This window comes from Lucilia sericata, unplaced genomic scaffold (genome assembly GCF_015586225.1).
Source record: "Lucilia sericata isolate MDLA Ls3-8-SP2 unplaced genomic scaffold, ASM1558622v1 Contig000521F_arrow, whole genome shotgun sequence".
NCBI lineage: Eukaryota > Metazoa > Arthropoda > Insecta > Diptera > Calliphoridae > Lucilia > Lucilia sericata.
In genome coordinates, this window is record NW_023994533.1 from 185,050 (window position 1) to 211,433 (window position 26,384).

Sequence of the window (26,384 nt, forward strand, 5' to 3'; positions counted from 1 at the left end):
TATCTGTACGAGAGACAGAGAAGCAATTTTTTAAAATAAAACAATTCTTTAATTTACCATAACAAATCAGTTAAACAAAAAAAAAATAACAGCATTTACTTAATATTACGCAAAATAAGTACGACGTATCTAATAGATACAAAACAATGCACATAAATATACAAATACTATGTGTATCACAGCAGTAGATGTAGTGGTAAAGAGCCAACAACAATTTCTACTCAACAGGTATAATTGAGTAAGTAACAATTAAAAGTAATACGAGTAATGAGTGAAAGAGAGTAGAACTATTTAAACTCAATTTTAATTAAAATATTATTGTTTATTCGAGTAATTTTTCTTAATATTTTCTCTCTCTCTAATTAAGAGTTTTTGAAATTAATACTCTCCTCATTTTTAAAGAGAGTTTTAATAATGATAACAATGATGTTAAAGATTTGGATGATGTTGTTTTATTGTTGATGATGATGAAGAAGCCTAAACAAACATGTGTAACTTGAAGATACAATTTTTTTTCTTTTCATTTAACACACTTACACCAACCAGTTGGCGCTAAGCCGCTGCCAACATTAGCGCCGCTATAATTAATAAAGATCTTCTTTTTCGACGATTGTGCTGTTGTTGTAAATATTATGGCCGAGTATGGATAGTTTTTTTTTTGGGGAAGAAAATTTTTGGGTTTGGAATCAAATACAACTAAAGATCTTTAATATTCTCTATATTACACGGATAGAATTCGCAACATAATATTTGATATGGTTCACCTTTTACCACTTGGGAATTTTAAGTTCTAGTTCAGTTCTAGTGCATTTCTAGTTCAGTTCAAGTTCAGTTCTGGTTCAGTTTTAGTTCAGTTCTGGTTCAGTTTTAGTTCAGTTCTGGTTCAGTTCTAGTTCAGTTCTAGTTCAGTTCTAGTTCAGTTCTAGTTCAGTTCTAGTCAGTTTCTAGTTCAGTTCTAGTTCAGTTCTAGTTCAGTTCTAGTTCAGTTCTAGTCAGTTCAGTTCTAGTTCAGTTCTATTCAGTTCTAGTTCAGTTCTAGTTCAGTTCTAGTTCAGTTCTAGTTCAGTTCTAGTTCAGTTCTAGTTCAGTTCTAGTTCAGTTCTAGTTCAGTTCTAGTTCAGTTCTAGTTCAGTTCTAGTTCAGTTCTAGTTCAGTTCTAGTTCAGTTCTAGTTCAGTTCTAGTTCAGTTCTAGTTCAGTTTAGTTCAGTTCTAGTTCAGTTCTAGTTCAGTTCTAGTTCAGTTCTAGTTCAGTTCTAGTTCAGTTCTAGTTCAGTTCTAGTTCAGTTCTAGTTCAGTTCTAGTTCAGTTCTAGTTCAGTTCTAGTTCAGTTCTAGTTCAGTTCTAGTTCAGTTCTAGTTCAGTTCTAGTTCAGTTCTAGTTCAGTTCTAGTTCAGTTCTAGTTCAGTTCTAGTTCAGTTCTAGTTCAGTTCTAGTTCAGTTCTAGTTCAGTTCTAGTTTAGTTCTAGTTCAGTTCTAGTTCATTTCTAGTTCAGTTCTAGTTCAGTTCTAGTTCAGTTCTAGTTCAGTTCTAGTTCAGTTCTAGTTCAGTTCTAGTTCAGTTCTAGTTCAGTTCTAGTTCAGTTCTAGTTCAGTTCTAGTTCAGTTCTAGTTCAGTTCTAGTTCAGTTCTAGTTCAGTTCTAGTTCAGTTCTAGTTCAGTTCTAGTTCAGTTCTAGTTCAGTTCTAGTTCAGTTCTAGTTCAGTTCTAGTTCAGTTCTAGTTCAGTTCCAGTACAGTTCCAGTACAGTTCTAGTTCAGTTCTAGTTCAGTTCTAGTTCAGTCTAGTTCAGTTCTAGTCAGTTCTAGTTCAGTTCTAGTTCAGTTCTAGTTCAGTTCTAGTTCAGTTCTAGTTCAGTTCTAGTTCAGTTCTAGTTCAGTTCTAGTTCGTTCTAGTTCAGTTCTAGTTTCAGTTCTAGTTCAGTTCTAGTTCAGTTCTAGTTCAGTTCTAGTTCAGTTTAGTTCAGTTCTAGTTCAGTTCTAGTTCAGTTTCTAGTTCAGTTCTAGTTCAGTTCTAGTTCAGTTCTAGTTCAGTTCTAGTTCAGTTCTAGTTCAAGTTCTAGTTCAGTTCTAGTTCAGTTCTAGTTCAGTTCTAGTTCAGTTCTAGTTCAGTTCTAGTTCAGTTCTAGTTCAGTTCTAGTTCAGTTCTAGTTCAGTTCTAGTTCAGTTCTAGTTCAGTTCTAGTTCAGTTCTAGTTTCAGTTCTAGTTTCAGTTCTAGTTTCAGTTTCTAGTTCAGTTCTAGTTCAGGTTCTAGTTCAGTTCTAGTTCAGTTCTAGTTCAGTTCTAGTTCAGTTCTAGTTCAGTTCTAGTTCAGTTCTAGTTCAGTTCTAGTTCAGTTCTAGTTCAGTTCTAGTTCAGTTCCAGTACAGTTCCAGTACAGTTCTAGTTCAGTTCTAGTTCAGTTCTAGTTCAGTTCTAGTTCAGTTCTAGTTCAGTTCTAGTTCAGTTCTAGTTCAGTTCTAGTTCAGTTCTAGTTCAGTTCTAGTTCAGTTCTAGTTCAGTTCTAGTTCAGTTCTAGTTCAGTTCTAGTTCAGTTCTAGTTCAGTTCTAGTTCAGTTCTAGTTCAGTTCTAGTTTAGTTCTGTTCAGTTCTAGTTCAGTTCTAGTTCAGTTCTAGTTCAGTTCTAGTTCAGTTCTAGTTCAGTTCTAGTTCAGTTCTAGTTCAGTTCTAGTTCAGTTCTAGTTCAGTTCTAGTTCAGTTCTAGTTCAGTTCTAGTTCAGTTCTAGTTCAGTTCTAGTTCAGTTCCAGTTCAGTTCTAGTCAGTTCTAGTTCAGTGTCTAGTTCGGTTCTAGTTAGTTCTAGTTCAGTTTATAGTTCAGTTCTAGAATCAGTTCGCGTTCAGTTCTAGTTCAGTCTAGTTCAGTTCTAGTTCAGTTCTAGTTCAAGTTATAGTTCAGTTCTAGTTTCAGTTCTAGTTCAGTTCATAGTTCGTTTAGATCAGTTCTAGTTCAGTTCTAGTTCGTTCTAGTTCAGTTCTAGTTCAGTTCTAGTTCAGTTCTCAGTCATTTACTAGTTCAGTTCTAGTTAAGTTCTAGTTCAGTTATAGTGCAGTTTAGTTCAGTTCTAGTTCAGTCCTAGTTCAGTTCTAGTTCGTTCTAGTTCTAGTACAAGTTCTATTCCAATTCAGTTCCAGTTCATTTCAGTTCCAGTTCCATTTCAGTTCTAGTTTCTATCTAGTTTATGGCGAAAGTCGAATACAGATTAGCAGAACAATTTTCGAAGAACATATTCGAACATTATAACAACATATTACGTTTGTTTAGATTTTTTCGATATTCTTCGATACCTAGGAACGGTCTGAATACCTTGCAAAAATCCACAGTAAAATCTAAATTTTTGTTTATAAACATTAATATCACTACAACAAATAATAAACAACGTACATATAAGTACATACATACGTTTACAATAATTGCGACGGACTATAAGCATGTCTTGGCTTGTCTTAATTTTTTGTTTTATTTGTTCATGAGAGTTTTTTGAGTTTCTTAAAATTTTGCTTTTGCTTGTGTTTTTTATTATTATTTTTTTTTTATTTCAATACATTACGAAAATACCGACAACCAAGACGATGTTGTTGACGACGTCGACGTCGTTGACTACAACGTTCACGATCAAAATCGATCGTTAACGTTACTTGATTCGATTCAACGACGACGATGTGTTAGTGTGTGATCTGATCTGATGTGTGGTGTTTTGTAGTCTGCTGGCGGTTGTGTTTCCATTGTGTTTGTGGCCGTTGCGTTATACGATGTACTCGTAGTTGTATATTTTTTCGAACTGGGATTATTTGAATCAGGTAGACAGTGAGGCGTTAGTCGTTCTGCGGCAATGAACGAGTTTAAAACTATTTTAAATAATTAAAAAACACACAATTTTTTGCTCTTTTATTTTTGCTTTATTTTGTTGTTTTAATTTTATTTAATTTAAATAAATCTTTGGTGTAACAAATTGAAATGAAAACAAATGTTAAAACACATATTATGAACAAATATTTTAATAATTTGTTCATATTTTAAAAAAACCAAAAGAGAAGAGCGTAACAATTTACAATAAGAGTGTTAAATTTTCTTATTAAATTGGAAATATCTTTATTAAACTGGTAATATTTTGAAAAATTATTGTTTTATTTATAGAGAGTGCTTTTAAATATATAATCTTAAGTGTTGAAAAATTTTGAGTTTGAGAAACAAAATTTTGTAAAAAAAAATTCCAACAACAAAATTGGAGCATATGACGTTGTTTTACTAATTGATTTTATAAATATTTAACAAAAAACAAACATTATTGATTTATTTCTTTAAAGAAAAGACTGAAAGAAAAAATAAAAACAAAATCAATGTAAATAAATACAAAAACAAAATTGAGAAAAAAATCAAGTATAAACAATATTGAAAAAGCGGGTTTTTTTTCTGTTAGACAAGAAGTGTAAGATCTAAACAATAATAATAAATGCTATTAACTACAACTACAAAAACAAAGTTAAAAAACAACAACAACTTTATTAACATAATAACAACAACAAAATAATAATAATACAAATAAAAATAGACACCTGTGTGAATTTTAAAAAAGCTAGTTTTTCTTATAGACTTTTTTGTTAAAAAAATACAAAAAATATTTTCAAACTAAAATGTTATTATTTGTTAAGAAAAATAATTAAATATTTTTATTTTGCAACTTTTTAAAAAAAATTTATTTATAAACTTAAATCTAGACAAATTTTACAAAATTATCTGAAATTTTGAAAAAAAAATTTTGCAGAAAATTTGTGTAAAAGTAATACTTTTTAATGAAACAAATATTCAAAATGTTCATGTGAAATAAATAGGTGCTTTCAAATAAGAATTTCAAATCTTGTAGAAAAAATTGGTATAACTGCTAAATCCCTTATTGCGGCAACAATTGTGTGTCGAAAAATTATGTACGAAAAACACTCAGTTTTTAAAAATTTTCACACACATATTTTTCCCTCACTTTTCTTTCGATATCGCTGAGGCATTCAAAACTTTTTCTAGTTCTAGTTCTAGTTCAGTTCTAGTTCAGTTCTAGTTCAGTTCTAGTTCAGTTCTAGTTCAGTTCTAGTTCAGTTCTAGTTCTGTTCTAGTTCAGTTCTAGTTTAGTTCTAGTTCAGTTCTAGTTCAGTTCTAGTTCAGTTCTAGTTCAGTTCTAGTTCTAGTTCAGTTCTAGTTCTAGTTCAGTTCTAGTTCAGTTCTAGTTCAGTTCTAGTTCTAGTCAGTTTCTAGTTCAGTTTTAGTTCAGTTCTAGTTCAGTTCTAGTTCAGTTCTAGTTCAGTTCTAGTTCAGTTCTAGTTTAGTTCCTGGTTCAGTTTCTAGTTCAGTTCTAGTTCAGTTCTAGTTCAGTTCTAGTTCAATTCTATTTCAGTTCTAGTTCAGTTCTAGGTCTGTTCTAGTTCAGTTCTAGTTCAGTTCTAGTTCAGTTCTAGTTCAGTTCTAGTTCAGTTCTAGTTCAGTTCTAGTTCAGTTCTAGTTCAGTTCTAGTTCAGTTCTAGTTTCAGTTCTAGTTCAGTTCTAGTTCAGTTCTAGTTCAGTTCTAGTTCAGTTCTAGTTCAGTTCTAGTTCAGTTCTAGTTCAGTTCTAGTTCAGTTCTAGTTCAGTTCTAGTTTCAGTTCTAGTTCAGTTCTAGTTCAGGTTCTAGTTCAGTTCTAGTTCATTTCTAGTTCAGTTATAGTTCAGTTCTAGTTCAGTTCTAGTTTCAGTTCTGAGTTCAGTTCTAGTTCAGTTCTAGTTCAGTTCTAGTTCAGTTCTAGTTCAGTTTTCTAGTTCAGTTCTAGAAGTTCAGTTCTAGTTCAGTTCTAGTTTCAGTTCTAGTTCAGTTCTAGTTCAGTTCTAGTCAGTGCTAGTTTCCGTTCTAGGTCAGTTCTAGTTCAGTCTAGTTCAGTGCTAGTTCAGTTCTAGTTCTAGTTCTATCAGTTCAGTCAGTTTCTAGTCAGTTCTAGTTCAATTACTAGTTCAGTTCTAGTTCAGTTCTAGTTTCAGTCTTAGTTCAGTTCTAGTTCAAGTTCTAGTTCAGTTTCTAGTCAAGTTCAGTCTAGTTCAAGTTCAGTTCTAGTTCAGTTCTAGTTCAGTTCTAGTTCAGTTCTAGTTCAGTTCTAGTCAGTTCTAGTTCAGTTCTAGTTCAGTTCTAGTTCAGTCTAGTTCAGTTCTAGTTCAGTTCTAGTTCAGTTCTAGTCAGTTGTAGTTCAGTTCTAGTTCAGTTCTAGTTCAGTTCTTGTTCAGTTCTAGTTCAGTTCTAGTTCAGTTTTAGTTCAGTTCTAGTTGAGTCTAGTTCAGTTCTAGTTCAGTTCTAGTTCAGTTCTAGTTCAGTTCTAGTTCAGTTCTACTTCAGTTGTAGTTCAGTTCAGGAATAAATAATTTTGGTTAATTTTTGTCTATGAACATTTTTTTATTATTATGCATAATTATTTAAGAAATTGTTATTTTCATTTTTATACATTGTATTTCGGACCCCTTAAGTTTTGTTTTAAAGACTTTTTATATAAATATTTTTAATTTATATTTACTAATTTTCCTTTAATTCTTAATTTCTTTGCAGATATTTTCATACTAATTATGCAGAATAAAATCCTTAAAGAAATTCTTAAAAAAACTTGTGGCAACATCTGTAACTATAGATGCAATTTGTATGCAACTGCAACAACTATAGAAAACAGACAACAAATACGAAAAAAATTCATACAAAAAATCATCATTGTCATAAACAAAATAAACGAAAAAGATTAATAATAATAAAAATAAATCAAAGAAAAACAAATAAAATTAAACTAAATGGAAAATATACAATAATAAAAATTAATAAAAATTTCATATATTTTATCTACAACTATAAAAGAAAAGAAAGTGGTTTAATTTTAAAAATAAATAAGAAAAAAAACGGAAGTAATCAGTCTTGTATTATTTTTTTCCAAACAAATCAATCAAACATTATTTTCAAAAGAAATATAATAAAATACAAATTGAAACAAAGTTTTGAAGGAAAAGAGCAAAAAAAGGAAAATAGTTTTCCAAAGTGTTAGAAGAAAGAAAGAAGAGAGTGTTTATTATTAAATAAATATTTATTTAAATCAAAAAAAAAAAATCATAAATAAATTTAAACAAATAAAAAAAGAAAAGAAAATCAAATAAATTTATAACTGTAGAAATATTTAAAAATTTCTATTTGTTTGTGTTTGTGATTGCTGGCTGTTTGAGATTGTTTATTCGTGTTTGTTGGTAATTTAATCATTATCATCATCATCGTGTTCATCATCATCATTATTATTATTGTTTCAAACATTTGTGTAACCAAAACTTTTAAAGACTGAGGTGAGTTGTTAATACAAAATAAAATAAAGCTTAATTTTATACAATATTTAGTTTTTTTTTTTTTTTTTTGTTAAATATTTATTTGTTTTATTATTACTATTATATTTTTGTTTTGTATTGTTGTTTAGTTTAGTATAGTATTATATTATATTAGTAATTTGATATTTTTTCTGTTTAAATCAGCAGTATTTTTTTGTTTGTTTTAATTTTAAATACAATATAAAACATATGTAGCATTTTGTAGCCAAACCATTGAGCGGGCAAAATATTGGGTCATATCTTATTATACACACTCGTAGCTCGTAGATATGGAAAAATATTCACTTTTTTCGTAATTTTATATATTAGAGACATTTGTGTTATTTTATCCGCATTTATATTTTTTTTCTTTCATTGTCTTTTATATTTAATACATATTTAGTCTTGTTTTAATTTTTTAATGAGGAATTTAATTTGTCATTGATTTTGCTGAAGTTTTTTTATTTTATTTTTTTTTTTGCATTTATGATACAGTGATTGATAATAGTAAAGGGAGGTTTAATACCTTATTTGAGGTCTATAGATTTAAATATATATATATATTTTTTTTCAAATAAATTTTTGTATAAAATTTTTACAAATCAAAATTTTATTCTGCTCACTCGTTTAAATTTCACACCGAACTCTAAAACTATATATATATTTTGATTTAATAATTTTATAGAACCAATATAGGCATTATTCAATAACCAACCTTATACACTGCATTTCCCGAGTGCCTTGAACAATAAAATGGACGAATATATGTAAATAGAAACAAAAATGGAACTGAATTAAAACTGAATTGAATTAGAACTGAACTAGAACTGAACTTGAACTGAACTACAACTGAACTAGAAACTGAACTAGAACTGAACTAGAACTGAACTAGAACTGAACTAGAACTGAACTAGAACTAGAACTGAACTAGAACTGAACTAGAACTGAACTAGAACTGAACTAGAACTGAACTAGAACTGAACTAGAACTGAACTAGAACTGAACTAGAACTGAACTAGAACTGAACTAGAACTGAACTAGAACTGAACTAGAACTGAACTAGAACTGAACTAGAACTGAACTAGAACTGAACTAGAACTGAACTAGAACTGAACTAGAACTGAACTAGAACTGAACTAGAACTGAACTAGAACTGAACTAGAACTGAACTAGAACTGAACTAGAAACTGAACTAGAACTGAACTAGAACTGAACTAGAACTGAACTAGAACTGAACTAGAACTGAACTAGAACTGAACTAGAACTGAACTAGAACTGAACTAGAAACTGAACTAGAACTGAACTAGAACTGAACTAGAACTGAACTAGAACTGAACTAGAACTGAACTAGAACTGAACTAGAACTGAACTAGAAACTGAACTAGAACTGAACTAGAACTGAACTAGAACTGAACTAGAACTGAACTAGAACGAACTAGAACTGAACTAGAACTGAACTAGAACTGAACTAGAACTGAACTAGAACTGAACTAGAACTGAACTAGAACTGAACTAGAACTGAACTAGAACTGAACTAGAACTGAACTAAACTGAACTAGAACTGAACTAGAACTGAACTAGAACTAGAACTGAACTAGAACTGAACTAGAACTGAACTAGAACTGAACTAGAACTGATCTAGAACTGAACTAGAACTGAACTAGAACTGAACTAGAACTGAACTAGAACTGAACTAGAACTGAACTAGAACTGAACTAGAACTGAACTAGAACTGATCTAGAACTTAACTAGAACTGACCTAGAACTGAACTAGAACTGAACTAGAACTGAACTAGAACTGAACTAGAACTGAACTAGAACTGAACTAGAACTGAACTAGAACTGAACTAGAACTGAACTAGAACTGAACTAGAACTGAACTAGAACTGAACTAGAACTGAACTAGAACTGAACTAGAACTGAACTAGAACTGAAGTAAAACTTAACTAGAACTGAACTAGAACTGAACTAGAACTGAACTAGAACTGAACTAGAACTGAACTAGAACTGAACTAAAACTGAACTAGAACTGCACTAGAACTGAACTAGAACTTAACTAGAACTGAACTACAACTGAACTAGAACTGAACTAGAACTGAACTAGAACTGAACTAGAACTGAACTAGAACTGAACTAGAACTGAACTAGAACTGAACTAGAACTGAACTAAAACTGAACTAGAACTGAATTAGACCTGAACTAGAACTGAACTAGAACTGAACTAGAACTGAACTAGAACTAAACTAGAACTAAACTAAACCTGAACTAGAACTAGAACTGAACTAGAACTAAACTAGAACTGAACTAGAACTGAACCAGAACTGAACCAGAACTGAACCAGAACTGAACCAGAACTGAACTAGAACTGAACTAGAACTGAACTAGAGCTGAACTAGAACTGAACTAGAACTGAACTAGAACTGAACTAGAACTGAACTAGAACTGAACTAGAACTGAACTAGAACTGAAGTAAAACTCTAGAACTGAACTAGAACTGAACTAGAACTGAACTAGAACTGAACTAGAACTGAACTAGAACTGAACTAAAACTGAACTAGAACTGAACTAGAACTGAACTAGAACTTAAACTAGAACTGAACTACAACTGAACTAGAACTGAACTAGAACTGAACTAGAACTGAACTAGAACTGAACTAGAACTGAACTAGAACTGAACTAGAACTGAACTAGAACTGAACTAGAACTGAACTAAAACTGAACTAGAACTGAATTAGACCTGAACTAGAACTGAACTAGAACTGAACTAGAACTGAACTAGAACTAAACTAGAACTAACTAAACCTGAACTAGAACTAGAACTGAACTAGAACTAAACTAGAACTGAACTAGAACTGAACCAGAACTGAACCAGAACTGAACCAGAACTGAACCAGAACTGAACTAGAACTGAACTAGAACTGAACTAGAGCTGAACTAGAACTGAAACTAGAACTGAACTAGAACTGAACTAGAACTGAACTAGAAACTGAACTAGAACTGAACTAGAACTGAACTAGAACTGAACTAGAACTGAACTAGAATGAACTAGAATGAACTAGCGAACTGAACTAGAACTGAACTAGAACTGAACTAGAACTGAACTAGAACTGAACTAGAACTGAACTAGAACTGAACTAGAACTGAACTAGAAACTGAACTAGAACTGAACTAGAACTGAACAGAACGAACTAGAACTGAACTAGAACTGAACTAGAACTGAACTAGAACTGAACTAGAACTGAACTAGAACTGAAACTAGAACTGAACTAGAACTGAACTAGAACTGAACTAGGAACTGAACTAGAACGAACTAGAACTGAACTAGAACTGAACTAGAACTGAACTAGAAACTGAACTAGAACTGAACTAGAACTGAACTAGAACTGAACTAGAACTGAACTAGAAACTGAACTAGAACTGAACTAGAACTGAACTAGAACTGAACTAGAACTAGAAAACTGGAACTAGATAGGAATTAACTGAACTAGAACTGAACTAGAACTGAACTAGAACTGAACTAGAACTGAACTAGAACTGAACTGAACTAGAACTGAACTAGAACTGAACTAGAACTGAACTAGAAACTGAACTAGAACTGAACTAGAACTGAACTAGAAACTGAACTAGAACTGAACTCAGAACTGAACTAGAACTGAACTAGAACTGAACTAGAACTGAACTAGAACTGAACTAGAACTGAACTAGAACTGAACTAGAAACTGAACTAGAACTGAACTAGAACTGAACTAGAACTGAACTAGAACTGAACTAGAACTGAACTAGAACTGAAACTAGAACGAACTAGAACTGAACTAGAACTGAACTAGAACTGAACTAGAACTAGAACTGAACTAGAACTGAACTGAACTAGAACTCAGACTGAACTAGAACTAAACTAGAACTAAACTAGAACTGAACTCGAAACTGAACTAGAACTGAACTAGATCTGAACCAGATGAACTGAACCAGAACTGAACCAGAACTGAACTAGAACTGAAACTAGAACTGAACTAGAACTGAACTAGAACTGAACTAGAACTGAACTAGAACTGAACTAGAACTGAACTAGAACTGAACTAGAACTGAACTAGAACTGAACTAGAACTGAACTAGAACTGAACTAGAACTGAACTAGAACTGAACTAGAACTGAACTAGAACTGAACTAGAACTGAACTAGAACTGAACTAAACTGAACTAGAACTGAACTAGAAATGAACTAGAACTGAACTAGAACTGAACTAGAACTGAACTAGAACTGAACTAGAACTGCACTAGAACTGAACTAGAACTGCACTAGAACTGAACTAGAACTGAACTAGAACTGAACTAGAACTGAACTAGAACTGAACTAGAACTGAACTAGAACTGAACTAGAACTGAACTAGAACTGAACTAGAACTGAACTAGAACTGAACTAGAACTGAACTAGAACTAGAACTGAACTAGAACTGAACTAGAACTGAACTGAACCAGAACTAGTTCAGTTTTATTATTATTAGTTGGATTAGCAGTATGCTCTTCAATATTATTTTAATTTTAATATTAGTTTTTATTATAAGATTTGTATCTATTTCCATTTCTATGGGAACTTACTGTATACCAATTAGTTGTTCATATTTCTTTGTAACTAAATGTTGCAATCCTGTATTATCAGCAAATTTTTGTGAAAAAAAAAACATTTTCTTGGTACTATAAATTAATAGCCCAAGATCTTATTACATAAAATATGAAGTCAAATTAAATTTTCTTTAAAAGCCATTAATTTACTTCAACAAAAGACATACAAGAATGGTCAGAAGAAATATTAAGTTTGGAAATTTAACGACGACTAGGGATTTACGGAATACAAATAAAAAAATTGATCCCGATCGAATGATACAGTTTTCACATCTGATTGATCCGTACATCATATTAAATAAAACTATTTTAGATATGATCGATTTGGTTCTGTCACAATTTTGATTAAAAACAAATATTTCCCCCTAATCCTAATCTTATAAAATAAATTAACTCCCTCCTACAAATATTTTACACAATAAATATGTTTTTAATTTCTTATCTTAAATATCAATAAATTATTCCCCAAAATGTCAACGAATTATATATGTATGTTGAACAATATAAGCCCCCAACCAAAAAACAGCTTAGACTCAAAATCTAAAATATATTTTATCACTAAAATAATTGTTTATTACACTACCATCATACTTAAAACAAAATTTGAAAAAAGCACTTATAAAACTTAATTTAAATTATCTTTTTTAAAAATACCGGCATTTTTTTAAATTTTCAAATAATAGATATTACACTTTAAAACTTATGTAAGTGTCACTAAATTTTATTTTTCTTTAAACAGTTATAAATTTCATTTCCGTAAAGGGCAGTTTACAAAAACTATTTTCTATTGATTGACAATGACTTAAAGTAGTCGATTGTTTTAATTTTTGAGGAAAAATATATTTAAGAGATAAACACTAAATTTAAAATGAATGTATACAATAAACAGTGGTTTTGGAGACAAATTAAAAGACCATTTAGTTTAGGAAAAAATGGAAATTAATTTAAGTGGTTTCCCGTTTTTAAAATGGAAATAATATTTAATCGTTTAATGGGTAATGTTTTAAGCAGAACTTTGAAAGAACAACAATTTATAAAACTGAAACAGAACTGACATAAAAATTAATTTCAGCTGAAGATGTACTGAACTACAGACAAACTATATATAAACTACAGATGAACTAGATATAAACAAGAGTTGAACTAGAACAGAATTAGAACAGAACTGAACTAGAACTGAACTGAACTAGAACTGAACTGAACTAGAACTGAACTAGAACTGAACTAGAACTGAACTAGAACTGAACTAGAACTGAACTAGAACTGAACTAGAACTGAACTGAACTAGAACTGAACTAGAACTGAACTAGAACTGAACTAGAACTGAACTAGAACTAGAACTAGAACTGAACTAGAACTGAACTAGAACTGAACTAGAACTGAACTAGAACTGAACTAGAACTGAACTAGAACTGAACTAGAACTGAACTAGAACTGAACTAGAACTGAACTAGAACTGAACTAGAACTGAACTAGAACTGAACTAGAACTGAACTAGAACTGAACTAGAACTGAACTAGAACTGAACTAGAACTGAACTAGAACTGAACTAGAACTGAACTAGAACTGAACTAGAACTGAACTAGAACTGAACTAGAACTGAACTAGAACTGAACTAGAACTGAACTAGAACTGAACTAGAACTGAACTAGAACTGAACTAGAACTGAACTAGAACTGAACTAGAACTGAACTAGAACTGAACTAGAACTGAACTAGAACTGAACTAGAACTGAACTAGAACTGAACTAGAACTGAACTAGAACTGAACTAGAACTGAACTAGAACTGAACTAGAACTGAACTAGAACTGAACTAGAACTGAACTAAAACTGAACTAGAACTGAACTGAACTACACTGAACTAGAACTGAACTAGAACTGAACTAGAACTGAACTAGAACTGAACTAGAACTGAACTAGACTGAACTAGACACTGAACTAGAACTGAACTAGAACTGAACTAGAACTGAACTAGAATTGAACTAGAACTGAACTAGAACTTGAACTAGAACTGAACTAGAACTGAACTAGAACTGAACTAGAACTGAACTAGAACTGAACTAGAACTGAACTAGAACTGAACTAGAACTGAACTAGAACTGAACTAGAACTGAACTAGAACTGAACTAGAACTGAACTAGAACTGAACTAGAACTGAACTAGAACTGAACTAGAACTGAACTAGAACTGAACTAGAACTGAACTAGAACTGAACTAGAACTGAACTAGAACTGAACTAGAACTGAACTAGAACTGAACTAGAACTGAACTAGAACTGAACTAGAACTGAACTAGAACTGACTAGAACTGAACTAGAACTGAACTAGAACTGAACTAGAACTGAACTAGAACTGAACTAGAACTGAACTAGAACTGAACTAGAACTGAACTAGAACTGAACTAGAACTGAACTAGAACTGAACTAGAACTGAACTAGAACTGAACTAGAACTGAACTAGAACTGAACTAGAACTGAACTAGAACTGAACTAGAACTGAACTAGAACTGAACTAGAACTGAACTAGAACTGAACTAGAACTGAACTAGAACTGAACTAGAACTGAACTAAAGCTAAACTAGAACTTAACTAGAACTGAAGTGGAACTGAACCAGAACTTAACTAGAACTGAATTTATATTTTGCATGCAACTTTAAAAATATTACATAAATATTAAGTACAAAAATCATTTTTAAGAATTAATTCTTTTAATATGCTGACAATCTCTTACTAAAATGATATTTTAAGAGTTCCAGTACCAGTAGTCACAACCGTAGTCGTGGAAGTACTAGTAGTGTTTGTAATTGTAAATGTTTACTTTGTTCATGTACTAGTAGTAAAATGTTACTACTAGTAACAACAATCTTTGTATCTATATTTCTTATTTTATCCATTTAATTTGTTGTTAGAGCAACACTATTTTGTTTAACAACAACAACGCAATGCATTTATTTGGTCTGAAAATATACGATCATTACAAACATACAATCAATATTGATTGAGGTAAACATAAAAACCAAAACAACAAATTACATGTTGTTTTTCACATAAAGATTAAAATCTATCTTATCACATCTATTTTTACATACATAAAAATACATACAGACATACAGACACATTCCCATTGAATACAACAACTAAACTACTATTACGAATAGTAGTAATATTTAAAATGTGCGTTTGTTTTTAGTAGTTACGAAAATACTTACTTCATGAAATAATAAAAAAATACTTACGAAAAATAATAATAAAAACAATGTTTGTGGTTTGATTTTTTGAGAGAAGTAAAGGAAAAAAAACCTTTTTATGGAACAAAATATGGGATTTGTTTGAGAAATACGTTGTTTATTAACTAAGAGAAACAGTAATTTCTTTAATGTTGGAGTAGAAATCAAAAATATTATATTGAAATTTTTGAAATGTTTTATGGTTTTGGTAGTTAATGAAATGTTCTAGTTCAGTTCTAGTTCAGTTCTAGTTCAGTTCTAATTCAGTTCTAGTTCAGTTCTAGTTCAGTTCTAGTTCAGTTCTAGTTTCAGTTCTAGTTCAGTTTCTAGTTCAGTTCTAGTTCAGTTCTAGTTCAGTTCTAGTTCAGTTCTAGTTCAGTTCTAGTTCAGTTCTAGTTCAGTTCTAGTTCAGTTCTAGTTCAGTTCTAGTTCAGTTCTAGTTCAGTTCTAGTTCAGTTCTAGTTCAGTTCTAGTTCAGTTCTAGTTCAGTTCTAGTTTCAGTTCTAGTTCAGTTCTAGTTTCGTTCTAGTTCAGTTCTAGTTCAGTTCTAGTTCAGTTCTAGTTCAGTTCTAGTTCAGTTCTAGTTCAGTTCTAGTTCAGTTCAGTTCATTCTAGTTCAGTTCTAGTTCAGTTCTAGTTCAGTTCTAGTTCAGTTCTAGTTCAGTTCTAGTTCAGTTCTAGTTCAGTTCTAGTTCAGTTCTAGTTCAGTTCTAGTTCAGTTCTAGTTCAGTTCTAGTTCAGTTCTAGTTCAGTTCTAGTTCAGTTCCTAGGCTCAGTTCTATTCAGTTCTAGTTTCTAGTTCAGTTCTAGTTCAGTTCTAGTTCAGTTCTAGTTCAGTCTAGTTCAGTTCTAGTTCAGTTCTAGTTCCAGTTCTAGTTCAGTTCTAGTTCAGTTCTAGTTCAGTTCTAGTTTCAGTTCTAGTTCAGTTATGCCAGTTCTAGTTAGTTCTAGTTTCAGTTTTCTAGTTCAGTTTCTAGTTCAGTTCTAGTTCAGTTCTAGTTCCAGTTCTAGTCACTTCTAGTTCATGTTCTAGTTCAGTTTAGGTTCAGTTTTAGCTTCAGTTCTAGTTCAGTTCGAGTTCAGTTCTAGTTCAGTTCTAGTTTCTAGTTCAGTTCAGTAGTAATCAAGTTCTAGTCAGTTCTAGTTCCAGTTATAGTTCAGTTCTAGTAGTCAGTTCTGTTCAGTTCTAGTTCAGTTCTAGTTTCAGTTCTAGTTTCAGTTCTAGTTCAGTTCTAGTTCAGTTCTAGTTCAGTTCTAGTTCGTTCTAGTTCAGTTCTAGTTCAGTTCTAGTTCAGTTCTTGTTCAGTTCTAGTTAAGTTCTAGTCCATTTCTAGTTCCGTTCTAGTTCAGTTCTAGTTCAGTTCTAGTTCAATTCAGTTCTAGTTCAGTTCTAGTTCAGTTCTAGTTCAGTTCTAGTTCAGTTCTACTTCAGTTCTACTTCAGTTCTACTTCAGTTCTAGTTCAGTTCTAGTTCAGTTCTACTTCCGTTCTACTTCAGTTCTAAATCCGTTCTAGTTCAGATATCCTTCAGTCTTAGTTTAGTTATAGTTCAGCTCTAGTTCAGTTCAATTCTACCACTGACGTCCCGCCAGGTTGTTTTTACCTTCTCACATTTGTTATTTAGTAAACAATTTCATTACAAATTTTTATCTGGAATTTCCCCTTTAAATATGAATTACTTACTATTTAACAGTTGCCACCTCTAATAATATTTATTTTTCTACTACACTCTAATAAAATTTTACAAATTACGTGTGTGAGTCTTAAATCAGGTACAATTTATTTATAACTTTATAAAATCTCTCTAGCTCGCGTTGTCTCCAGTTATCATTGTTAAATTCAAGGGAAAATCCCGCCAAAGCAAAAATCATTTATCACCCAACAAACAAGAAAAGTAGGTCATCAAAATTGTAGCCAATAAAATACGTACATCTTGCAAAAACGTGATAACTGACAGCTCTGTATTCATAGTTTTGGGAAATTCCATAATTTTGATTTACTCTAATCTAGACACAAATTTCCCACTGATTTGTATCTTTAAATCAAAACAGTAAATGTTAAACACCCTAAGGGGTGTGTCTAAGAAATTTATTTTTTTAGCATAACTAATTAAAAAAATAAATTCTTTCAAATTGCTGTCTACTTAAATTATACGAAATTTTATAATTAAAAAAATCTCCCACCAAATTGGCGCATTTAAAAGCACCTTGAATTGAGTACTTAATTTTCGTGTATATGCGGAATTTGTTGTTTTTTTCTTATATATGTATGTATATTTTTTAATAAATGTTTTGTGTACTTAAACAGAAATCATTTGTTTATTAAATACAGATTTATAAACAATTTTCCTTAATTTTTTTTCCTGAAAATTTAAATACGCGAAATACAAAACAATCAATTTGTTTAAACTTAAATCGTAGAAAATTTTCGTTATTTAAAACTTTGTATGGTTGAGATGGTGTTTTTAAGGTAAACAAATTTCAGTGGCCAAATAATAAAGAAAAAAAAATAACTAAAAAGTATACAAACTGTTATAAGTATTAAAAAGAAAATTTTTAAAATGTAAGAAAAAAAAATTGGCAAGTATTGTTGCTATTAAGTAATTTAGTAGCAAAAGCAAAATCATCATACGAGAACATTTAAGTTAAGTAACCGAGTTTCAATACACTTCTAGTTCGGTTCTAATTCGGATCTTGTTCACTTCTAGTTCAGTTCTGTTCAGTTCAGTTCTAGTCCAGTTCTAGTTCAGTTCTAGTTCAGTTCTAGTTCAGTTCTAGTTCAGTTCTAGTTCAGTTCTAGTTCAGTTCTAGTTCAGTTCTAGTTCAGTTCTAGTTCAGTTCTAGTTCAGTTCTAGTTCAGTTCTAGTTCAGTTCTAGTTCAGTTCTAGTTCAGTTCTAGTTCAGTTCTAGTTCAGTTCTAGTTCAGTTCTAGTTCAGTTCTAGTTCAGTTCTAGTTCAGTTCTAGTTCAGTTCTAGTTCAGTTCTAGTTCAGTTCTAGTTCAGTTCTAGTTCAGTTCTAGTTCAGTTCTAGTTCAGTTCTAGTTCAGTTCTAGTTCAGTTCTAGTTCAGTTCTAGTTCAGTTCTAGTTCAGTTCTAGTTCAGTTCTAGTTCAGTTCTAGTTCAGTTCTAGTTCAGTTCTAGTTCAGTTCTAGTTCAGTTCTAGTTCAGTTCTAGTTCAGTTCTAGTTCAGTTCTAGTTCAGTTCTAGTTCAGTTCTAGTTCAGTTCTAGTTCAGTTCTAGTTCAGTTCTAGTTCAGTTCTAGTTCAGTTCTAGTTCAGTTCTAGTTCAGTTCTAGTTCAGTTCTAGTTCAGTTCTAGTTCAGTTCTAGTTCAGTTCTAGTTCAGTTCTAGTTCAGTTCTAGTTCAGTTTCTAGTTCAGTTCTAGTTCAGTTCTAGTTCAGTTCTAGTTCAGTTCTAGTTCAGTTCTAGTTCAGTTCTAGTTCAGTTCTAGTTCAGTTCTAGTTCAGTTCTAGTTCAGTTCTAGTCGAGTTCTAGTTCAGTTATAGTTCAGTTATAGTTCAGTTCTAGTTCAGTTCAGTCATATTCCAGTTTATCTTTTGCCAAATTTCTCTTGATACCGATCTAAACCCAGACAACCAAATAAACAAACTTGGTACTTAGTCCAGTTCACACATTCTCGTACACTTTCTCACTTATGTATCTACTTACAGCAAACATCGTTAGCAATAGATAACTACAACAGCAGCAACACCAATTGTTGTTGTTAAACCAGTAAATGTGACAAAATTCAGTATTTATTTTCACACGTGAATTATTAGTTTTAACAGTTGTTTTTCTTATTGTTGTAGTAGTTGTTGCTATATTTTGCTTTGTACTTTAGGAACGTGTGTATGTTTGGGAGAGATGATTAGAGTTCAGCTACAACAACATTGTTACACAAATAATGGAACCATAATTGTGTTGTTGTCATTACAACGGTAATTTCTTCTAGTGACAACAAAAAAAAGAACAACAATTGACCAAGTTAAGAAACAACTACAAGAAAAAATGGAAAATTGAGAAGAAAAAAACAAGAACACATAAATCCGCGATCATTTGAAATGAAAACAATTGGAAAAATATTCAATAAAAAGAGTCAGCAAGTAGGAACTCTCACACTTCACTTCATATAAGAGTTTAATCTTTTGTTTTTCTTCTTTTTTTAAACTCTAGTATTTTCATAATATTTTTATGTTATAATTTGTTGAAATCTTAAGAAAGACTCAATAATATTCTTAGAAAAAGTCATAACAATCAATAATAGAATTATTAAATTGTATACAAGAAAAAAAGTGAAACAATAAAAATATAAACACAAAACAAAAAATGAAACAAGAAATTGATAATAAAAGATTTCATAATAAATTTTCAAAAAATACACAACAAACGAAAAAGCAATAAATAATAAAAAAATAATAATAAAAACTCTATACGTTGATCATCATTATATAATTTAGAGCAAAATCTTCATTTCTTTATTTTATTTGTTGTGTGATTTTAAATCAGTTTTAGCCTGTTGTTTTTATTATTGTTGCTATTTTTTGTTGTAAATAATAAATTGTATCTGTTTATATACAAGTCAAAAGATTACATGTTTAACCTTTTTCCAAACAATACAAAATTGAAAAAAAAATTGCGTAAAATTTTATTCTTCAGATTTTAAATAATTTTAAAGTGTTAATGTGAGTTCAAGGCACTACAGCAAAAAACAAACAAAATAATAATGTTATTGACGCATTAGGAACAACATTTATTCCACTTAACTAGAACTAAACTAGAAATGATCTACAACCGAACTAGAACTGAATTAGAAGTGAACTAGAAGTGAACTAGAACTGAACTAGAACTGAACTAGAACTGAACTAGAACTGAACTAGAACTGAACTAGAACTGAACCAGAATTGAACTAGAACTGAATTAGAACTGAACTAGAACTGAACTAGAACTGAACTAGAACTGAACTTGAACTGAACTAGAACTGAACTAGAACTGAACTAGAACTGAACTAGAACTGAACTAGAACTGAACTAGAACTGAACTAGAACTGAACTAGAACTGAACTAGAACTGAACTAGAACTGAACTAGAACTGAACTAGAACTAGAACTGAACTAGAACTGAACTAGAACTGAACTAGAACTGAACTAGAACTGAACTAGAACTGAACTAGAACTGAACTAGAACTGAACTAGAACTGAACTAGAACTGAACTAGAACTGAACTAGAACTGAACTAGAACTGAACTAGAACGAACTGAACTAGAACTGAACTAGAACTGAACTAGAACTGAACTAGAACTGAACTAGAACTGAACTAGAACTGAACTAGAACTGAACTAGAACTGAACTAGAACTGAACTAGAACTGAACTAGAACTGAACTAGAACTGAACTAGAACTGAACTAGAACTGAACTAGAACTGAACTAGAACTGAACTAGAACTGAACTAGAACTGAACTAAACTGAACTAGAACTGAACTAGAACTGAACTAGAACTGAACTAGAACTGAACTAGAACTGAACTAGAACTGAACTAGAACTGAACTAGAACTGAACTAGAACTGAACTAGAACTGAACTAGAACTGAACTAGAACTGAACTAGAACTGAACTAGAACTGAACTAGAACTGAACTAGAACTGAACTAGAACTGAACTAGAACTGAACTAGAACTGAACTAGAACTGAACTAGAACTGAACTAGAACTGAACTAGAACTGAACTAGAACTGAACTGAACTAGAACAGAATTGATTCAAATTTATTTTTTAATATTTTTGTGGAACGCACTTTAAGAGTGACTTTGAATATAATGATATTCCAATTCCCCATCTTTTCCACACTTCAATTTTATTTCCGTCTCTAAATTTTAGCATTTTACTATAAGAATAAAATAAAAAATCCTTTGAAAATGTGTAACACGTTCCCTTCCGTTAAAAAAATCGTATTCTCAGTTCAATGGAATTGAACAATAGAAAAAAACTTTAACAACACCTTTTGTTTCATACTATTTATTAAGGAGGCTTAATGTACTAAAGTGTTTAATAAAAATCTCTCACGGATTTTTATAATCAATTTGAACGAACGAATGTTTTATTTTTTAATACAAAAGTACCTGGAAATGTTAAAACAAGAACTTAAATATTAAATCTAAACATTAAACCCCTGTGATATGTGAGAATCCAAGCAGAAGTAAGAGCGCTAAAAGGAAGATATATTAGAGATTTAATAAATAGTATAAAGTACATATATTTTTATATGGTACCAACCATCCGTTGGATGTGTATTTATAGAAGGTGCGTGTGTAGAAATGAGAAAGTACCTGAAATTTTATTAATCCTACTGCTCACACACACACATGCACCCGCATACAAATACATACTATATTTTAAATTAAAGTTGTTTAGTGCAGCGGAGAGTTTTAATGCGCAAGTGCAACCAGGGGCCATAAAACACACACTCGAAAAACTGCATTAGAGCAGGTACATTTCCGAGTGTGTGTCTTTTGAGTTACATATATGGCCCTTTTTACAGGAGAACATAAAAATGGTTGAATTGTTGTTGTACGAAGGGATAGCGGTGGAATATGATTGAAAAATGTCACGGGGTTTTCCAAAAATTCTAACGAATGAACGTACGTCTTCAGGGAGAGTGAGAGAGAGTGTGTTCGTAAGGGAGAATCTGGTAGAGAGAGAGTACAAAATTGATGAGAGCAAAGAGAAGTAAAAAGAGAATATGAGAGAAAAGCATTGAGTAAAAGAGAGCAAACAAATGAGTAGTTTTGAAAACTGAGTCAAAAAACTTCTTAAATTTCTAGATTGTTTTCTTGTTATGTGTTGCGGGAACTGTTGTATCTTAAAGATATATTACCTGTTGACAACCTACATAACTCTCTAAACAATTAATCTGGCTCTCTCGTTTACTCGTCTAAAGAGTAAGCGAGAGGCATATTATGAGTGAGATTTTATTACTCTTGAGTGAGTTAGTTTCGGTGGGTGAGTGTGTATGGTAGATGCCTTGTGTATCTTTAGTCGTCTCGCAAACAGACATTTATTTCTACATTCAGTCTTAAGTTTGTTGGATTTACTTTTACAAATTTAGTTTTAGTTCTTGTGTGTTAACCCTTTGACTAACAACGCTGTGTGTTCATGTTTTTGTATCGTTTTAGAGTTGCAAGCGACCATGCGCGCATGGCTTCTACTCCTCGCAGTGCTGGCGACTTTTCAAACGATCGTTCAAGTTGCTAGCACCGAGGATAATAATATATCATCGAGATTTATCACAGCAATACAACCAATTAATAAGGATTTTAATCACACAACTACAACAAAAACGACGGCGATTTCACAAAAACCGTCGTCAACAACTGCATTAACAAAACTAGTGGATTTTCCCAACGTTTTCATCAATACGGAACAGGAAAACGTAGATAAAACAATTGTGTATAAACCTCATAAAAGTGATAGTGATAAAAAACAAATAACAAAAAGTGAAGAACAAGTGCAAAATAATAATAATCAAATTGATACAAATAAAAACATTATAATTGAAATCAAAAATATTGAAGAAATCGAACAAATAAACGATTTAGAAAACGAAGTGATTGAAAAAGATCATAAAAATTTAAAACAAAATAAGAAATCAAATAAAAATCTTAACAAAATGGCTTTAAAAGAAAGTGAAATAGAACAACAACAAAACCAAAAAACCACACAACATAAACAACAAATTCATACAGAAGAGGATACAAAATTAAATAATGAAAATTCCTCCTCGAAACATCATCATCAGCAACATCATCATAAACACCATCATCAACAACAACATAAATCACAACCTGCCTCTCAACAACAACATCATCATACGCAACTACAGCAACAAACAACATTTAGTGATAATTTAACATCAGCAGCATCTAGCAGCACAACAAAAACAACATCTCAAACCACATCCACACATCTTAACGAAGAAGTTAAATCATCCACTTCCTCCTCCACCATGGATTTAGATGTTTCCATTTCTCAAAATGATGATGGTGCCATTAGTGTGGAATCACAACAGCCCCAAGTGGATGCTGTAATACCCGATGAGGGTCCACGCACCTTTAGCAATCAAGAGATTATAGCCGAAAAGGTAAAACCCGATCCCTCAACTCTAGTCGAAATTGAGAATAGTTTATTATCGCTATTCAATATGAAGAGGCCGCCAAAAATTGATCGTTCCAAGATTATCATACCCGAGGCAATGAAACAATTGTATGCCCAGATAATGGGTCATGAATTGAATTCTGTAAATATACCAAAACCTGGATTGCTAACAAAATCCGCCAACACAGTGAGAAGTTTTACACATCAAGGTAAGTGAGATAAATAGTTTCTTTTTAATTAAGTATTTATTTATATGGCTGTACAAAATTCAATTCACATTAGTTTTCCTAGATTTGAATTAAAATTAACATTGAATTCTTGTTTTTGAATAGATAATGATGCTAATTTAAAAAATAGCATAATTAATATTCCGATTCATTAAAAAGCCCTTAGATTAATCATTTTTTCAAATGGCTAAGCTAAATGCTTGCTACAAATTCTCTCTTTATAACTTTTGAGTGGTTAGTGTTCTTGCCTGGTAGACCAGAGGCCGTGGGTTCTATTCACACCTGAGGCCCTAGCTAAGGGAGTGCCCAACAGGTCCGATAAAATCTTTTAAAAAATCAATATCATTTTATTATTATGGAGTTTTTTAACGATATTTTAAATATTTTGTTCAGTTATAGTTCAGTTTTAGTTCTGTTCTAGATCAGTTCTAGTTCAATTCTAGTTCAGTTCTAGTTCAGTTCTAGTTCAGTTCTTAGTTCAGTTCCAGTTCTAGTTCAGTTCTAGTTCAGTTCTAGTTCAGTTCTAGTTCAGTTCTAGTTCAGTTCTAGTTCAGTTCTAGTTCAGTTCTAGTTCAGTTCTAGTTCAGTTCTAGTTCAGTTCTAGTTCAGTTCTAGTCAGTTCTAGTTCAGTTCTAGTTCAGTTCTAGTTCAGTTCCTCGTTCAGTTCTAGTTCAGTTCTAGTTTCCGTTCTAGTTCAGTTCTAGTTCAGTCTAGTTCAGTTCTAGTTCAGTTCTAGTTCAGTTCTAGTTCAGTTCTAGTTCAGTTCAGTTCAGTTCTAGTTCAGTTCTAGTTCAGTTCTAGTTCAGTTCTAGTTAGTTCTAGTCAGTTATTCAGTTCTAGTTCTAGTTCAGTTCTAGTTCAGTTCTAGTTCAGTTCTAGTTCAGTTCTAGTCAGTTCTAGTTCAGTTCTAGTTCAGTTCTATTTCAGTTCTAGTTCAGTTCTAGTTCAGTTCTCGTTCAGTTCTAGTTCAGTTCTAGTTCAGTTCTAAGTTCAGTTCTAGTTCAGTTCTAGTTCAGTTTCTAGTTCAGTTCTAGTTCAGTTCTAGTTCAGTTCTAGTTCCAGTTCTAGTTCAGTTTCTAGTTTCAGTTCTAGTTCAGTTCTAGTTCCGTTCTAGTTTCAGTTCTAGTTTCAGTTCTAGTTTCAAGTTTCTAGATTCAGTTTCGTTCAGTTCTAGTTTCAGTTCTAGTTCAGTTCTAGTTCCTTTCTAGTTCAGTTCTAGTTCCGTTTCTAGTTCAGTTCTAGTTCAGTTCTAGTTCAGTTCTAGTTCAGTTCTATAGTTCAGTTCTAGTTTCAGTTCTAGTTCAGTTCTAGTTCAGTTCTAGTTCAGTTCTAGTTCAGTTCTAGTCAGTTCTTAGTTCAGTTTCTAGTTCAGTTTCTAGTTCAGTTCTAGTTCAGTTCTAGTTCAGTTCTAGTTTCAGTTAGTTCAGTTCTAGTTCAGTTCTAGTTCAGTTCTAGTTCAGTTCTAGTTCAGTTCTAGTTCAGTTCTAGTTCAGTTCTAGTTCAGTTCTAGTTCAGTTTCTAGTTCAGTTCTAGTTTCAGTTCTAGTTCAGTTCTAGTTCAGTTCTAGTTCAGTTCTAGTTCAGTTCTAGTTCAGTTTCTAGTTCAGTTCTAGTTCAGTTCTAGTTCTAGTTCAGTTCTAGTTCAGTCTAGTTCAGTTCTAGTTCAGTTCTAGTTCAGTCTAGTTCTAGTTCAGTTCTAGTTCAGTTCTAGTTCAGTTCTAGTTCAGTTCTAGTTCAGTTCTAGTTCAGTTCTAGTTCAGTTCTAGTTCAGTTCTAGTTCAGTTCTAGTTCAGTTCTAGTTCAGTTCTAGTTCAGTTCTAGTTCAGTTCTAGTTCAGTTCTAGTTCAGTTCTAGTTCAGTTCTAGTTCAGTTCTAGTTCAGTTCTAGTTCAGTTCTAGTTCTAGCTAGTTCAGTTCTAGTTCAGTTCTAGTTCAATTCTAGTTCAGTTCTAGTTCAGTTCTAGTTCAGTTCTAGTTCAGTTCTAGTTCAGTTCTAGTTCAGTTCTAGTTCAGTTCTAGTTCAGTTCTAGTTCAGTTCTAGTTCAGTTCTAGTTCAGTTCTAATTCAATTCTAGTTTTCAATAAATTCTTCATATTTGACTTAATTTACAGCAATTGACTGGAAATAAAAATTTCCACAATTTCATCATACAAAAAGAATCAAAGAAAATTTTAGAAAATTCCCAAGCAAAATCAATTCACTACAACGAATATTTCACGTAAAATTTCCCAAACACTAGACTTGTATGCAAATTTTTATTACCGGCATACAACAACAATAACTAGCGACAAACAGACTAAATCGGACAGACAGTCAGACACTTAAGCCGTTTATAAGACACTAATAAAAACACACACGTATACCGGCACCCGAGTTAAGAAGATATAAAAACTCATTAAGAACAATGCCAGGGATTTCCATAAGATTTTCACAATTAAACAAAAACAACAATAGCAATGACAAGGCGGTAATAAATACAGATAAACGGACAGACAATCATATATGATCATATATTGGCAAACACACGAGAAAAAGAAGGAGAGAACTCATTATAACAGGTCTTAAATGAGTTCTCCTACCTAAATGCTAATGTTATTCCAGCAATGACCTTGAAAATTCTTTCCACTTGACGACTACTTTACATAATTCCCAAGAATTCTCGGGAAAAATAAAGTGTAAAGAAGGAAAGGAAGGAAAAATATTTTCTAAATATTAATAATAAATAAAATATTAAAGGGAATTTTAATAAACACACATGAGAAACAAAGTACCTGTTAGATGCTAGGATTGCTTTTAGTAAACAGATTTAAAATTTATTTAACTGCTGCCGTTTA

General features: G+C 31.7%; 1 protein-coding gene across 3 annotated transcripts in view; it reads left to right on the forward strand.

The window, feature by feature from the left end:
• Positions 1 to 26,384, forward strand: part of LOC119605806 (protein decapentaplegic) — a 144,312-nt gene that overhangs the window by 115,188 nt on the left and 2,740 nt on the right. Inside the window, exons 1-3 of one of the 3 annotated variants that reach the window (XM_037959121.1) lie at positions 3,673 to 3,797; positions 6,554 to 7,323; positions 22,347 to 23,534. In XM_037959121.1, coding sequence (XP_037815049.1) covers positions 22,361 to 23,534 — 1,174 coding nt within the window. In that variant the 5' untranslated portion in view covers positions 3,673 to 3,797; positions 6,554 to 7,323; positions 22,347 to 22,360. The other 2 variants (XM_037959120.1, XM_037959119.1) reach the window with 2 other exon arrangements.